The 16,542-nt window shown below is 43.2% G+C and overlaps 1 protein-coding gene across 3 annotated transcripts in view; it reads right to left on the bottom strand.

Moving 5' to 3' along the window:
• The window catches only part of LOC105433315 (neo-calmodulin), a 67,118-nt gene that overhangs the window by 21,283 nt on the left and 29,293 nt on the right, over positions 1 to 16,542 (bottom strand). For all 3 annotated transcript variants that reach the window (XM_089085013.1, XM_011648575.3, XM_011648574.3), the window contains exons 2-3: positions 12,780 to 13,167; positions 9,182 to 9,325 (exon numbers count right to left, since the gene is read on the bottom strand). In XM_089085013.1, coding sequence (XP_088941139.1) covers positions 9,182 to 9,325; positions 12,780 to 13,071 — 436 coding nt within the window. In that variant the 5' untranslated portion in view covers positions 13,072 to 13,167. The remainder of the gene's footprint in view (positions 1 to 9,181; positions 9,326 to 12,779; positions 13,168 to 16,542) is intronic.

Raw genomic sequence — 16,542 nt, 5'->3', positions numbered from 1 at the left:
CGTGTGTATATATGTATGTGCACATAGAGGTGCAAAAATACGCCGATTTTTGCAGCGGCTTTCCGACGTATCATGTACATATTCCGTGCACGCAGCGATACGCATGCGAGCGTGCACGTGCGGAAACGCCGACACTCGCGCGGACTGGGTCCGCCGCGTGCGGGCTCGCACGAACGGCTGAGCGTGTAAACGCCGGTGTACGTGATAACGATACGTGACCGTTGCCACGAAGAATGAGAATATAAAGTGTTACGAAGTCGGCGTAAAGTAAACGTAAAGTAAAATGTTATTCGCCGTTGTTGCGAATTTGCCGAGAATAATATCTAATGCCGGTGCGAGTATCCGTTCGGATGCACAACGACGAGTTTACGACGCGCGTCGAATCACCTGACTGTCTCGCATACGTGACTATCTGGCTTTTCGTCTTTTACCGTCGCCTGCATTGTTTTATTTATGCTAAGCGAGCTGACATCTTCATTTGCGTAACGAAATGAAGACTCAGACCTTCGGCCGAGTACCGCAAATTCCGTTAAGCTCTCGTTTATGTGTGGTGGCGGTTTTAAAAAAAAGGGGGAGAATTATTATAATCAACAGATCCCTCCGCAAGAGGGCAATTTTAATTAACGCCACTTTACGCGCGCGCAACTTTATCTTTCAAAATTTGCTATTAATTAAAGCAACGTCTCGGCGCGGAAAGTTTGAAAGGTTCAGTAATTAGATCCCGACATGTTACATTACCAGTGTACTTTGGACCATCGGAAGCTAAGACTAAAAATTATCTAGAACGGCGATAGGCGGGGGTCGGATTTAATCGGAAGATTACTCTGTCTACATCGAATTTCGCGTAGAATTAATCAATAGCGATTACGATTACATCGATCTGTTCTGCATAATTCCCGGTCCCCATTTCCAGGGTATAACCCATGGTAACTCGGGTGGGTGTCGTCGTGGATGACAGAGCCACGCACATACACAACACACACACACACACACACACACACACACACACACACACACACAGAGCACGTACACAGAGAGACACACACACACAGGGCGGCCTGTGTGTATAGCCCTGGGGTATTTTCTGATAGCGTGGATTCGTCGCGTGTATTATACCATGTATTACATGCCCCACGTACGTACGTATGCGCGGGCATACAAATTGACTGCGTGTTACGATACGGGCCGATCGGGATTCCCGATGAAATTCCATAGGCGTGACTCGATGGGGGATGATCGGAGGAAGGGGATGAGATAGGGATCGCATTGGATCTCGATCGCGCCTCCTCTGTCGCCTTGAAGGACGGATCAATCGTGCGACCCGATAAGAAGCCCGCGGTGTTGGCATATTACGAATATCACGGCCACATAGTGGCCCGCATAGCCGAAAATGCTCGCGTCTGTTTTTCTCCGACCGTATCGCTAGTCGTACCGCGTCGTTGCAAAAAGCGTCGATTAGCTTCGTTTCGTGCATTCCATCCACGCCCATTCCGTTTTTGCATCTACCGCTTTTCCTTGCCTCTCCTTTCCCCCCCCCGGTCCTTTTTTTCTGTTTCCGTCGATCCGCACAGTCGTTAAAATTCTCATTAAATCCGCATGAATGTAGCGATCGTTTTACGTTTAGACGACACGGCGGCCGCCTCTCATGGTTGCCTGGGTTTCTAACAGAGGCACAAGTTACGTAACGAGCTATCTCGCGACGGAGATAAATCCTTAGGCGAAAAAGAAAAGAACAATGATATTTCATACTCGCGACTTCTCGCCTCGAGACGCGCGGTGAATTTGATGATTAAACGATCGACAGTCGTTCGCCGATGACAAATGACAGACGCCGCGTTACGTCAGTGCCATTCCTTCAGGATTCGACTTCGCTTCGCGCTCCCTCGGGTGCAAGGGGGAGTCTCTCGATTCCCCGACTGTCACGGCGGGTCATTTCGTTTCGTTTGTTAAGTGTCGCGTATAGCTGGCGCGAAATCCACTTTCCGAGAGGGGAATTTAATCCTGGCGCGGACACGCGCGTTCGAGGATATGAATTGCGAACTACTAAACTCCCCGCATATGAAGTGACTCGAGGGGTCGGGCGCGGCTCCCTCGGCTTTTGTTCCGCGCGATTTCAAATATCGCCGGCGCGGAAAATAGCGCTAAATTGTAAACAGCCGATATTCCGAGCTCGATAACGTATCGCCAATCGAGCGAATTTCAATTGCGTCACGTTATCCTCACCCTTTCTGAGACATGCAAAATGAGAAATAGAAATGGACAGATCGAGAGCAAAAAAAAAAGAGAGAGAGAGAGAAAGTGGAAAAGAAAAAAAAAACAAAGCGGCGAAACAACAATATACGGGGTAATCTAGATTGCGATACGTCGAGAGACCGATGGAAACGAAGGCGAAAACCGGACGGTATTTGCGGAACGTTATTACTTTCCGCCGATAGGAGATCCATCGCGCGGATAGATCGATCGATACGGCGATATCGCTTTGCCCTGTAACAATGATACATACTCACGGAGAATTAAATTGCGAAATAAAAGTGGTGGAAAGATGGACACGCGCGCGGAAGCCGGATGGACGGCTGTGGACACGCTGAAATCTGATCTACACATTGTTTCGTTTTCGAAACAAAACAGCGATCTTCCAACAATGGGAAACGATCGGAGAAACGTATCTCGGGAAGTCAGTTGCGGAAGCCTTTCCTGTTGATTGTCGCAAGTTACATTAATATCGAAGACCGTATTGCGGAAGATGTGTAAAAGAGAGATCGAGAAGCAGTCAAGTTTATATCTTTTAATATGTTGTATAAAGATAGATGGGACGTTCTGAAAAGTTGTAATGTCTCTCGAAGCGACCGTGACCGAGTAAAAAAGAAGATTGTTCCTTTAACGCGCGTAAATGTACATGCGTAATTATCTTCAGTTTCAATATGAATGTTGCGAGTGGGATTGAATTAATATCGAGTTACATAGCGCTATTGTAAAGTTGATTGCGATACGCATTTGTTTAATTAACAAAGTTTGAGCTTTGAAAACGGGACTTTTTTTTCAACCTATCTCCGAAAGTACAAAAAGTGCAAAAAGTGCGTATCATCGCACAATGGAATAGTTTAATTAATATATCCGTAATTTTATTCACTATTTCAATTTCATCTCTCGGGGGGGGAAAAAAAATTTTATTTCTCGAATGATATCGGACGATGTCGTTCGTGGCCCGTGTCGGTATCGTCCGCAATTGGCCGGTATAGTCGAGGGACGGTTTTAACTTATTCATCACGAGTATACACCTAACCGCTATAAATCTCCGGAGCAATGTAATAGTTGCGATCGCGATAACTTTGCTCGCAAACTGCGCCTCGCACGTACGTGACGTTATTCATAAAGTGATTCCATCAGAGGGAATCGCGCGAAACGAGGAAAGTCCGAGGAAAGTCCGTGGAAAGCCAGCGAAAGAGGATGAGGACCTGCCCGGCCGTATTTTCGATCCGACGCGACCGACGATAATTTAACTCGCCGAGTAACTCCGGCGAAAGGACCGGGCGTCGCGACGCGTCGTACGATCGCACGACTGTCGATCGCGTCGAAGGAATTTTATGCAGATTTATCGCGCTCGCGATAGCACGATAATTTACGATATCGCGGCCGCAAATGCGGCGGGGTCGGGCGCGCGCGTGGGCGAAGCCCGTAATGCGATCGGGGCGACATGAATCTTTGAGAGGATCCCCGAAGCCGCTTCCGACGGCTTCCTGCTGCTTCCTCTCCTCGCCGCGCGCGAGTACGTGCCGGAACTTGTTGAGAACTTTCGCTTTTGCCGCAGTGGAACGACGTCAAACGCTTCCGCTTATTGAGAGACGAGGTGGGCTTTGGGAGCAACCCCGCAAAGTCATTCATACGAGATAAGAGGGTCGGCGACCTTCTTCTCCGGAGGGGGGGGGGGGAGTTTGCGGAAAACGAATTAAATCCGGACGTATCGGCGGCCCCCGTCGCGATTGATCGCCCCTCGCTGTTAAACGGTAAACGAGCGGCGATTCCAACGAGTACGAGTACGCTCCGATTTCGCGAGATATCGGATATCCGCTAACCATTCGAGATCGTAAGCCTGCGCCAAGTACCTTACTTCCTACAGCATTCCCTGCCCTTAAAGTTTCTCGAAATTCTGTCTGAGTATCGAGAAGAGAACGCCTCAATTTTCAATAATTATGCCGTAGATAACTCTCGATCTCTTTCGAGTACTCTCAATCAAAGACCTGTTTACGAGTGCTCTCGCGCGATCTCTTCCTCGAGAGAGAAGAGAGAGAGAGAGAGAGAGAGAGAGAGAGAGAGAGAGAGAGAGAGAGAGAGAGAGAGAGAGAGAGACTTTACGAAAAGTCTCGTTTACTCTCGAACAAAATTCTACTTGTACTTCCGTAATTCGTTTTAACGGTCATTTACATATTCAATCGATCGCGCTCCTTAGCATTACTCGACAGGCGTGTAATATGGTGTAATCGAACTTTAAACGCATATATTTTCACACGTGTCCGATCCGCCTTTGTGTCGGATTATTCTGATACGTCTTCTTTCGGGCTACTCTTTAAATAATGCAGCGAGCGCAGGGAGCACGTGTCAAAGCTGTCTGACACATAGTTCTACTCAATCAAGACCTAATTCCGGCCTAATTAAACGCTACGTGCCACCTTTGGCGTATCGTATTTAATATGAAGCCCGGTATATTATCGATATGTGCACGCGTATGTGCACCCAGACACAGACGCTAATTATCATCACGAGGAGAGGCTCTCAGTGTCTCCGTTTCGGAGCACACTCAGACTGCCATCCAGGGGGCGATACGGCTCTGTAGATGGTAGTAACGAACGGTAAAACGTAAATGTGAAACGTAAATGTGACGTGTGGACGCGCGAATACACCACACTCTGGTAGAAAACATAGAGTTATGTACCGTCGAAGCGCCACGCCGGTCGCCCGACGTCGCGCGGAGATTGGCTTCGTTTTCATTTAACTCATTCAACGTCAGTGCCACGCGGATCTCTAATTTACCGGTTTAGAAAACTTTGATAGCTGTTATTTCGTCGGATATCGGAATTATGCGCTCCATCGGGTGCGCCGAGTGAATAAAGAACCGCGTACATAATGAAATGGAATTTTATTCGTTCGCGGGAATATCGGGGGCGAATTTTGAAAAGCTCCCGGCGGGGAGTCAATTAAAGTATCATTAAAGCTGTCGTCGAGCTAATCGCGTTGGAGCGAGAGGAACAAATTAATCTCCTGCGAAACTGCTCCCTCGATATCGTGATTTGAATATCACTTTGTTCCGACGTGCCTGGTCGACGGGAGTTCAGCGTTTACTGTGTCTAATAGAGTTCTTTCCTCGCCAGTTTAGCGGATTACGACTTAGGAATTAAGTAACGGCCGCATCTCGCTTGCAATCGAATCGCATTTGTAGAACAGGCGGATCAGTTAAATCAAACGAAAAATGTCTTTGAAATGTTCTTTTGGCCGCTCGTAAATTCTCGCCAACGAGCCCTCGGCAAAAAAACGGCGTTAACCACGCTAATCATAAAATGGAAGTAATGATAACAGTTACATAACTTTTGATAGTCGCATAACGATAACGACTATGGCTATTAGCGTGGATGTGGACATACAACAGACTTTTTGAAGTCGCGGTTTTCGAGCGACGTTTCGCCGAACTTTTCACGATTATTATTTCCACGGAATGAGATTTCGCTGAAGAAGGAAATTCTTAGAAAACTTTCATGCTGCACAACAAGCCATACGTTGATTTATTGATCCATTGTTTCCAAGATTATAAAATGATTATTTAGAAACATATTTTTGTAAACATAAAAAGAAGAACAATAAATAATTTATTATAACAAAATTATAGATATATAATAAACTATATCAATGATCGTCTTGTAATCCGCGAGAATGGAAGTTTTCGAAACAAAATAAGTAAAGAAAATGGGAAAACTCTTAAATCCGCACGCAATCTATTTGATAGCGAAGAGTTCGTGAACTTTCCAGCTTCCTTTCTTTTTCTTAACAACTTGTTTCATCAGCGCTTCCCGCGATTGGATCGGGAACTCATTTTCATTCAAGAAACTCGCAGGTACGGCGAGAGAGATGTTACGCAGAAGAATCACGATGTCCCGCCGGCAGGAAAAAAAATGTAATTCGGCGAGAGTATTCGTGTTGAAAAGTGATGAACATCATTTTCAACGGCACGCGCGCACGCGCGTTACGCTCTTTTCTCGCAGAATCGCGAAAAAGTTACGTTAAGCCAACGCAGCGGGCGGAGGCGAATAATTTCACGCGATGTTCACACGATTCGCGATTGACGACGACAGCCCGCGAAACCATATCTACTCTCGTAACGGTACGTGGAGCACAGATTCGAGCGATTCAAACGGAAAAGTAATTTCCCTCGGAAATATCCCCGGGACGAGGACTGCTTCGGCGATTATCGAGATTCGCGTCGGTCTCTTTTTTGCTCGCGACTACGGTCGACTGGCTTGGCGGCGATTCGGCTCTTCTTTCCTTTTTTACGACCGCGATTTTCGTACGATCCCAGAAATATTTCTCCTCCACGTCAGACCCGTTAAATTCCCTTCTTGCGACCACTCGGCGCGTTAACGAAGTCCGGGTCCAGAGGTTAAATTCGGGGATCTCTTTTTCCATCGACCTCTCTCTCTCTCTCTCTCTCTCTCTCTCTCTCTCTCGCTCTCTAATCCCGGGACGTTGAAAATTACTGTCACTTTCAGAGAGCCGCAAATGCACTTCTCCCGCAGCTCAGCTAGCTCGTGCAAGTGAATTCCAACTTGCGAATAATATCTCCTCCCGAAACGATGTACCTCCGCAGCTGTAATTACTCCGTTCTTTGAAACACGCAAGAGCTTCGATTTACATCCCCGCGGTGTGTTCTCACGCGAGTTTTAATCGCCTCGTTTTTTCCCCTCACAATTCTTTTGTCGCGAATAAAGCGACTCGAAAGTGAAGCTGAATTTCCCGAAAAACGTTCGGTCGAGCCTTTCGAGGAACAGTAGATAATCGTTTTTCATCGCGGATTTTATTCCGCAGTTCTTCCGATTATGGAGAAAATGAAATTGGTAATAGCCAATCGTTCTGGAGCGGACTAACAACAGGTACAAGGATTTGCACCATTCGATCAATATACCGACCCGCTTTTGTCGAATTATCAATATATCGATTTCGCGATTGGGAAAAAATATCGGTCCGTATTATTTGGAATTATAATATATATAATATATAATTGGAATTATAATATATATATATATAATTATAATATATTTTCAGAAAAATTTCCCGAAAATGACAATATTTTGAAACGTTTATTTGTTTTGAAACGCTATCAATTAATAATTCACATATATTGTTACCATGACGATATTTTTATTGTATTCAATACTACTCGTACTTATTACTTTGAAAAACTAGTTGCAGGTATTTAAATTTCATAATTGTCATAAATATAGTCGTCAGACCTATTTTGTTTTTTTTTTTTCAGTGTATATAAAGATTGATGATACTTATAACTTGATTAGATTCGATCCGATTACAGATTTCATGAATAAATAATACAGAAAGGTCAACAGGGTCTAATACAGAGGTAACAAAAAGGATTCACAATTTAAGAGATTTTTCCCATTTCATTCGTCGTTGCTTATTTTTGCTGGATAAAGTATGTTCTGCCCCGAGAGGGTATCCTGATCATAAATAAGCTATCGGAAACCGTGGTTCGCGCCACACCCATAACGAGTTCGAAAGGTATCGACGTGGATTTCGCGTGGACCTTTTCGACAGACAATGAAGCATCGCCGTCGCAAACACGAAGGGAAAGCCTGAAGGAGTCACCGGGAGACATGGGAGATCTTACGTAAATCCTGATGCAGCGGTTGCGAAATTGAATACAGCGACGTAAAGAGATGGAGTTCGGGGGAGGAGAATCTTCGGGGTTAACAAATAAGAAATCGACCAGCGCCCGGGGGATCATAATAGAGGCTTCATAAAGTTATCTCCTCCCGGCAAGAACACGGTCATTGTCGGAGCGTTTCGTGAGAATTAGCTGCAATTAAGGCGATTTGCCGACGGGCACGAGATTGCGTGGGCGATTGCGTGGAAGCGGCGAATGGAGAAAAGCAAGTGAGAGAAAACGACGTAAACTTTCAGCGACGTCGAGCAATACTACTATCTGTAACAGACTCGCTTCGTCGTGCAAACGGTAGCTCGGGGAATACGGGTGTCTCGGCTTGCTTTATGATTATTTCGTAATCTCGACAATGTACCTCGTGTCGGAAATAGCGACGTGATTTAACGTGCTTGCCTGGATAACGTTCGCGTTGCGATTGTTTCTTTAAAGATTGTTTCTTTAAAGATTGTTTCTTTACGCCACGTCGTACGAGCATTCGCGAGGAAAGGTAAAATAACATATGTTGCGGGATAAAGTGATATATTGTAAGAATTCACGCGTGTTATCTTTTAATAATTATAACAATAAACGGTAATATATTAATAAATTTATTGTAAATTTTCCTATTTTCATATTTTCTAATTTTATATGTAAACAATCGATCAATTGGAGATTTTCCTTTTTTTTTTTTGTCATAGGATATTATTATATATTATCTACGTAATCTATTCAGCGACACGTGGCACGTGAAGAGGAATTTTCAAAATGCGCGAATTGGAAAAACAAAAGGCGTGATATCGTACGCAATATCACACATGCCGGTGGTCAATACCACACGTTTCAATAAAACGCAGCGCTTAAATTCTCATCGAACAATTCAAATGTCAAATACAATTACATTACATATTAGCCTAATTTCTCCCTCTCTACATTAATTGAATAAATCCAATAATAAGTACTAGATCCAATATAAGCGTTATATTGGAGTTAAGCGTTGCATACGCGTATTAGTAAATTGAAGCATTCCAAATTTTCCGCTATAATGATTCAAAATAATACATAAATACGAAATTGCACACTAGTCTAATTCTTTTTCTTTGATCAGATAAATTAAAGCAATAATTACCAATAATAACACACATTCGTTCGATAATATTATATACAATCATATAATCAAGCGTCAAACGGGACGGAAAAACATTTGCAATCCAAAACTCTTCCTAACTTTACTATAAAATAGATAATAGAGCTGCCGCTCACCGTCAATGTCGATTTCCTGCAGCATCGTTCTCAACTCCTCCGCTCTCGCAAATTGTCCCAAGGAACGCATAACCCTGCCGAGTTCTTCTTTCGTGATAGTTCCATCGCCGTCCTTGTCAAACAGCCTGAAGGCCTCTCTGAATTCTGTCGGGGAGAAAAAAAGAAAAAAAAAAAAAAAAAGAAATCAATGTGAATAGCATTGCCAATATATGTTTTGCTTTTTCCACTTAAGAAATAACTAAAATTACTTTGACTTTCCTCGGGCGCTGAAAAAAAATTTTAATCCCTTCCAATAATTTTATATATAATTTTTACAATAATTAGATCAAGCATTTTGCACTTGCAATGTTTCATACTTTGTCGAGTCTGTTCCGAGCCCAACATCAACGTCAAGCATCCTCTCCGGAATTGCCCTTCGGGATCGGTCACCGGGGTGGAGATGGTTAACTGACTAAGGGCAGTCGCTGGTGGTGGAATTCCCGGAGCGAATTTGACGAGATACGAGTATACAAACCGGTGCGGATTCGGCTCGACGGTGCTTAACTCGATCGTTTAATGGCCTCGTTTCCCGCGCCGTTGATTCCGCCGGAGCATTATACGCGTATCCACGCACGATTGCCCGTGTCCACGAACGGGAGAAACGGGTCGGATCCCAATATAACCGACTCGATCGCATCTTACGTCTTTACTTGTAACCTCGTAGTAGACTCGAATCTTGCCTCGGATGCGCGTTGCACATGAGACGCTCCGAAATAAAATTACATATTATCTTGAAGCATAAATGTAATTTCAGATGATCGCATTTGCCGCAGGAATCACCGAAACTGGACTCCAGACGGGAAGTAGAGAACAATCCTTCTTCTTTATCTATCTGGATTTTCACGTCCTCCCCCTTCTGTCAGATGTGATAACATTGTCGTCATCTTTGTTTCTCTCTTTCTGATTGCTACTTGAAACTTATTAGAAAAAAGTTGCCGCGTATAGCTAATGATATTTTGGACATCGAGTCATCGAAGTCCAATAAATATTCGTTGACAACGCAACGATTACCATGACTACTTCTCAAAAATTTTGACTATTGAACTGTGTGAAATAGAAACTTAAGAGTATCCTGCATGCTTTCTCTCGAATATAAATTTTTTTAACAAAAGATGCAATTATCTAAATTAAAATTCAATGTTTTAATATTAAGAGTGAGGACATTTAAATAATTTTAAATATTATTCTAAAAAACGTTTAAATAAACAAATTGTAACAAGAATAATCATAACGCATAAAATAGAAAACTTTTTTTAGCTTGAAATAAAAATTGTTGCTAAGAAAATTTTTTAATTAATTTTTATACTTCAAGGTAGTTTCCTTTTTTTATTTGCGATTTCATATTCTAGTGTCAATTGACAACACGAACAATAGTATGTACAATATCTGCATTAGAAGAGCTTTTTTTATATCGAGACAGAAAACACGTAACGATTTTCCGAAAGAAAATTACGTTCGTCGAAGTATCATCAAAGTATAAAAAGACACCTGACTTTCTTGGGTATTTTCAACGATTAAGATCTGAAGAAAAAGAAGATAAAAAAAGAAAAATTAATGAAAAAATATTTATCATATTAGAGAATTGAAGAACAGGATTTAATCCATATAAAATTTTATTCGCACGGATTGTGAGATCGTACTTTCAAAGAAATTTTACGAAATATATTTGATGTAATGAAACTGAAGGCTAATCGATCGTGTATATAAAGTATATAAAGTTAGCTGTTTAAAACAAAGTTGAACAAATAGTTTGTCTATAGTTAAACGAGTTTCTTGAAAATTAAAATATATTTAAGCAGTAACTAATAAGCGCCCGTTTCAAACTGTATTAAAGATATTGACGAGCTCCTTCATTAACATCGTTGTTGCTTTGAAAGAAACAAAGTTCATTCGGACTTTACGACTGTCACGACATTGCAATAAAAATTACCGGGAGATTGGTTATTCAGTTTTGTCGATGAATACTTTCGAGTTAATGTCATTTTCCACAAAACTCATGTCACAAAGGGGAAAAAAGATCCGAAAGAAAATCATCCGTCCATTCGCATTTTCGCATTTGGGTTCTCTCAAAAAGAAATGGGAAAACCATTCATTCTCTAATTAAAAGGTTTTCCAAAGTGATTTCGAAGATTCGTCATAGAAAATTTACAGACGGTTTAGCAAGAATAATTAAATGCGGAAAAAAAAAAAGAGAGCGAAGAACACCACGAAATGTGAAACGATATTACAGGTATTACAATGCAATTTGTTTGACGTCGATTGGAGAGATTCGCTATTCATCCGGTCCCCGATGCGAGTATCGAGAATGTAATATTCAATAGCGATGTTTATAAAGGCAGAAGGAAAAACAAGTCGCTCGCATGATGGACGACGTGTGAAAATAAAAAAAAAAAAAAAAAATAAAAAAAAAAGCAAAAAATGTTCGACATCTGCGTGACACGTTGTACGCAAAACGCGAAATTATTTATCTCACGCGCAGATCTGATCGATCAATTGGCCCCGATTCTCGATTCTCGAGCGTGCACTCGTCGTGTACGACGGCGATAACGACGTGGGAAAATAATGGCCGCGCGAAACTGAATGAAGTCACATACGCCGGGCCGCGCCGGGCGAGCGTAGTTTTATCGGGATTAACGAAGTGGTGACACCAAGCAGGCGAGATATCCCGTTTACCGGGCATGCCAAATTGAATTCGCCGCCGTAGGTATCTCCATCATCCGCCGCATCTGACGCCGCCATCAAAAGAGTACAAATTTGCATTTCGCGATGCGAAGCCCGATATCACAACGACGACAAGTGCGAATCATTTTTCATTATAAAATTATCACTTTAATTTTGTTATTTTAACACGCCCATTTATCTTTTATATTTCTCTGTTGTAGTATCTCTATAATATCTGTATCATATCTGTATGATAATTTTAGAGACCGCTTCTTTTTAAACTCGGAACATCCTTACATCCTTTAATATGGCGAAAGTATCGAGATCTTTATCGCAAATATGATATTGCTATGTTTAGCGTAGCGTATAAAAAAAAAGGTGAGATATATCTTACAAAAATAGAATAGTACCGTTCGGATAAAATTATCTGCCTTGTTCGGAGCGAATAAAGATCGTGATTTTTCAAGTTTTTCCGACAAGTTTTTTATGCCCGATTGGCCATTTGACGGAGAATTTCTGGAAGCTCCGAAAAACTTCTCTCGATAGTCAATCGGCCGAAAAACCTGTCGTACAACTAATGAAATATTAATCTAAATCCAGAAAGAGATCGATAACGTGACGTGCCGCTTGAATGTCGCGTTAAAGAAGGAAAAAGGACAGATATTCTGCACTGCAATTTGATTTTTTTTTTTTATAAATTTTTACACATTATAGATGTATATTCTTCAATTCATTGACGTGTGTTAAATTAATTATATAAATTTTTGATTTTGATCATGTAATGAGTGGCTTTCAAATATTAATTTATACATATTATAAACAATCTTTTTATCTCTTTGTTGGTCTTTTTTTTTTCTATCAACGCAATCGGATCGGAACACTTTAAATCTCGGCTCACCTTTCATCTGCGACTTCGATATGGACGTCTTGCCGGACGAGGAGTGGCTCGCCGACGATCGTTTCGGTGAAGCCGGCAAGGACAGAAGAACGTTCGCGGAGAGCGGGGTTCTGACGGAAGACTCGTCGCAGATGGACGACGAGGATATGGCCGTATCCGTCGACTTCGTCAGTGATAATTCCTCCTTCTGCTGTTGTCGTAGTCGCCGGCGTTGCAGATTCATCGAGACGTCAGGGCAGGATCCCGTAGAAACGATCGGCTGCGTCGCCAACGCCGAGGTTGTCACGGCCATCGTCGTCGTCGGCGTCCGCGGGGTGCAATCCAGGGGGCTGGTGCCCTCTTCTTGTCTCTCGGCGTCATTTCCAACCGCGCCGCTGCTCTGTCTCGTCTGCAAGCAATCACGACCTGAAATGCATCTTCCGCGCTCATCTCGGCAAGTTCGATCGCTCAACAAATTATTTATTACGCAGCTTTCTTTTGTGTGCCCGAACAAAGGCGATAAAAGGCGCGCTCGGGGCAGCCCCTTGGATCGCGAAATATCATATCGTAAAAGCGTTTCAATTTAAAGAGGAAATGCCCCCAAATGTTTTTTGATGTAATCAACTCAAAATGAAAAGCAGAAAAAATTAATAACGTTGTAAACTCATCGTGTGCCCTAATATTTAAATTAAAAAATGTACAGAGTAGAGTTGATCAATTTGACTTTGGCAAAATTCACATATCAGAGAGAGATTCCTTTTTGCAAAAGCACTCCTCTATTTTTACCAAGCGTACGTGATTTTTCGAGCTAGCTCTTCTAAATCCTTGTTTTTTTCAGCAAATATTTATCTCCGCATAATACATTATCTTACACCAACATTTGACAATCTTGATATGAAACTTCGCACAGCCCCGAAGCTTTGAAAGAAAAACAACGCAAACGTTAAGTGTAAATTTTAAAAATGTCTCTCGAAGCTTGGAAAGCTGTTTTGTTTATAATTTTTCGCTTTTTTTCCTTACAACATTCTTAGGATCGATTATTATAACATTAACTTGCAAACATGTCGAGCGACAGGCGAATCACTCAAAGCGAAGCTACGTTAATATTTAATCGACCCAATGTCAGACGCTATTAGACGAAACGTGAAAGTTCTAAGGCAATGACATACATGCGACAGCGCCCAATTTGACGACGAGCTCATTCCGTCGCTCCAGACTTTATTAATTATTAAAAATCTGCTCGTATATAAAGCATCAGCGTAGGAGAAACGCGTTTTTAATTTCGGGAACGACTGCCGTCGAGGGAAACTTTTCGCGTTTGTATATTTCGATAAAGCGAAAAAAAAAAAATAATAAAACGCAAAGGGAAAGAGGAAAAAAGAGGGATCTGTTAATGAGCCGAGCTCGCTCGTCTTCTCATCATTTTGGATTTCCGCGGCGAGAGATTGGCGCGATCCTATCGGTCCGACTGCGTCCATGCCGCATAAGGGCGCAAAGTCGATCCGACCTGGAGAGGCCGTGCTTCATTATCGCGAAAATTCGCGAGACGTTGACGGGCGATTAACCGCGCCCCCTCACTCCCCCCCTCCCCCTCCGCCGCAGAAAGAATGTAATGGCGCCCGCGCATCCATCATTTAAATGAGGTAGCATCGCGAGAGCGCGATGTCACTTGGTAGCTCGATATGACGTGAAAAACGCACCAGACGTCATTTCCCGTTTTATCACCCTGTACTCTGGGGAAGGGGTGGAAGGAGCGAGCGGGATCTGACAATAACTGGGTGCCCGCCCGCGAAACTCAGCGGCGAGTCATTGAATCGCCGCCGCTCGCCAATCGTCGGAATTGCGAGTACTAGTTTCGACACTTCGAGTAAGAAGCGGCTTCAATCAGGCATTCAATTTTCGCTACGCGAAAGCGAGCGGCGTAGTTTACCAAAAGCTCGCAGAGTGAGCTTCAGCCGGCGATGAACGTCGTTATCGGGACGGCGAAACGGACGTATAAATTCTATGTGCGAGGGACTCCACGAGCGGGGGTGTTAAATTATACAACTCGACTCGAGTCTCGCGGCGAGAGGGGAGGAAAGGGGGAAACCTCCCTTGAAGATTACATTCTCTCGTTGTTGTTGGACACGCTCGTTTGCGTAACCGGAATCCGGTTGATAAGATCCGCGCCGAGGGAGAGATTGAGCGTGAATTAAGGACCGGGAACCTGTTCCCGGAGTTTATAATTGAAGGCGAACACGCGCGACAAATTGGGAGACAAATAGATAAAACTTAAAGCGCCCATCTTATTTGCCGCCTTATCTCCTTCTCGACGAGTCTCTCTCTCTCTCTCTCTCTTTCTCTCTCTCTCTCTCTCTCTCCGGCGAGTCGTCCTACGCCGGGGTGAAACACGTCGCGCGTAACAAACTCCCGCAGTATCGCTGGGGAACACATTTGCATTCCCGGCGAATCGTTTCTCGGGGTCAAAATGCATTTAGATTCTTCCGAGAGGGTGGAGAACGTCGGGGTCGGAGCGACGTACCGAGACAGACGTCTGACTGTCTTTCCTTGACTCGCGAGCGGAGTCACGGCGGGCGGAGGCGAGAAACTTCCGACGGCGACGATTCGACGAGGCGAATCAAATTCGAGAGCGCCGCGAACGCTATGCGCTATCCGGATCAAATTCCGTGGAGTTTCCTCGACAGAGGGAAAGAGAAACCGGTGCCGACCGCGCCATGAGGGTGGATTGCGACGGTTATGCGCCGCAGGCGAAAGTTTCGGCGCCGAAACCGCGCGAAAGAGAAAGTTTTCCCCGGACGTCCGGTAATAAAAACCCCGGTGCTCGCTGAGGAAGAAACTTCCCCGGGAAGTTCCTGACTCCTTTCCGCGTTTTCTCGGGGCACGAAACGACCGGGCGGTGACAAAATTGAATCCTCGTTAAAGCGCCGTCACGTTTCGCCGATCGACATCGACACTTTTCGTATCGCAACCCCCGGCAGCCTGGATTCTTTCCCTCCTTCTTTTCTTTCCGCCAATTTAAATTACATTTCATTATGAACCTTTGCAACCACGATGATAAAGTACCGAGCACCTATTTGTCCCCAGAGAAATGAAAAACTGTTTGCATTAAGTGTGAAACCTCGTATCGCGAGAGAACAGAGCGGGAATAGCAAATTTTTGCGAGAGAAGAATCAACAAAAGAACATGTTCCATGTACATTTGCAATATAATTTGTTCACAGTACATCCTCATCAACATTATTTTTACAGTTAAATATGCTTCATTAAATCGTGCGTAACAAAGACAAAGATAATTTACTTGCGCTATCGTGTCCGACATTAATTAACTTGACAATGTTGTTTAGCCCCGCTTGCATGCAAGGAATTATAATGCAGATTTTTAATGGCTGTTTTAATAGCCGTGTATTGGCGCTTAGCCAAGATTATGCAGCCGCTGTTCGTGTCAAAATGTACGCTTTTATGAGGCGATTGTGTCACATGGTGTCTTTCGGCAGATTAAAGAATATCGCTATTTATATCGTGCTTCGGGAAGAGCGATATTAATAAAAAAAAATCACATTTCCGAGCAGTTTCCGAGCAAACGACGTTGTTTTGCATTTATTACGCAGTATAACATTTTTATGATTATTTATTTTAATAAAATATCGGATTGGGAATTCCGCTTCAAAATTATCAAGTGGCTGTATATGCATAAAAGTAATTTATAAAATTGCATTTGCAAATATGCAGATAAAAAGATCCACATACTTGTAAACTTCTGTACGTCAAAGGAAGTCGCTTGCGAA

Source organism: Pogonomyrmex barbatus, unplaced genomic scaffold, assembly GCF_055798465.1.
Source record: "Pogonomyrmex barbatus isolate J1 unplaced genomic scaffold, ASM5579846v1 scaffold1, whole genome shotgun sequence".
NCBI classification, from domain to species: Eukaryota; Metazoa; Arthropoda; class Insecta; order Hymenoptera; family Formicidae; genus Pogonomyrmex; species Pogonomyrmex barbatus.
The sequence above is the reverse complement of the archived record's forward strand: the minus strand, read 5'-3'. Positions and strand labels throughout refer to the sequence as shown.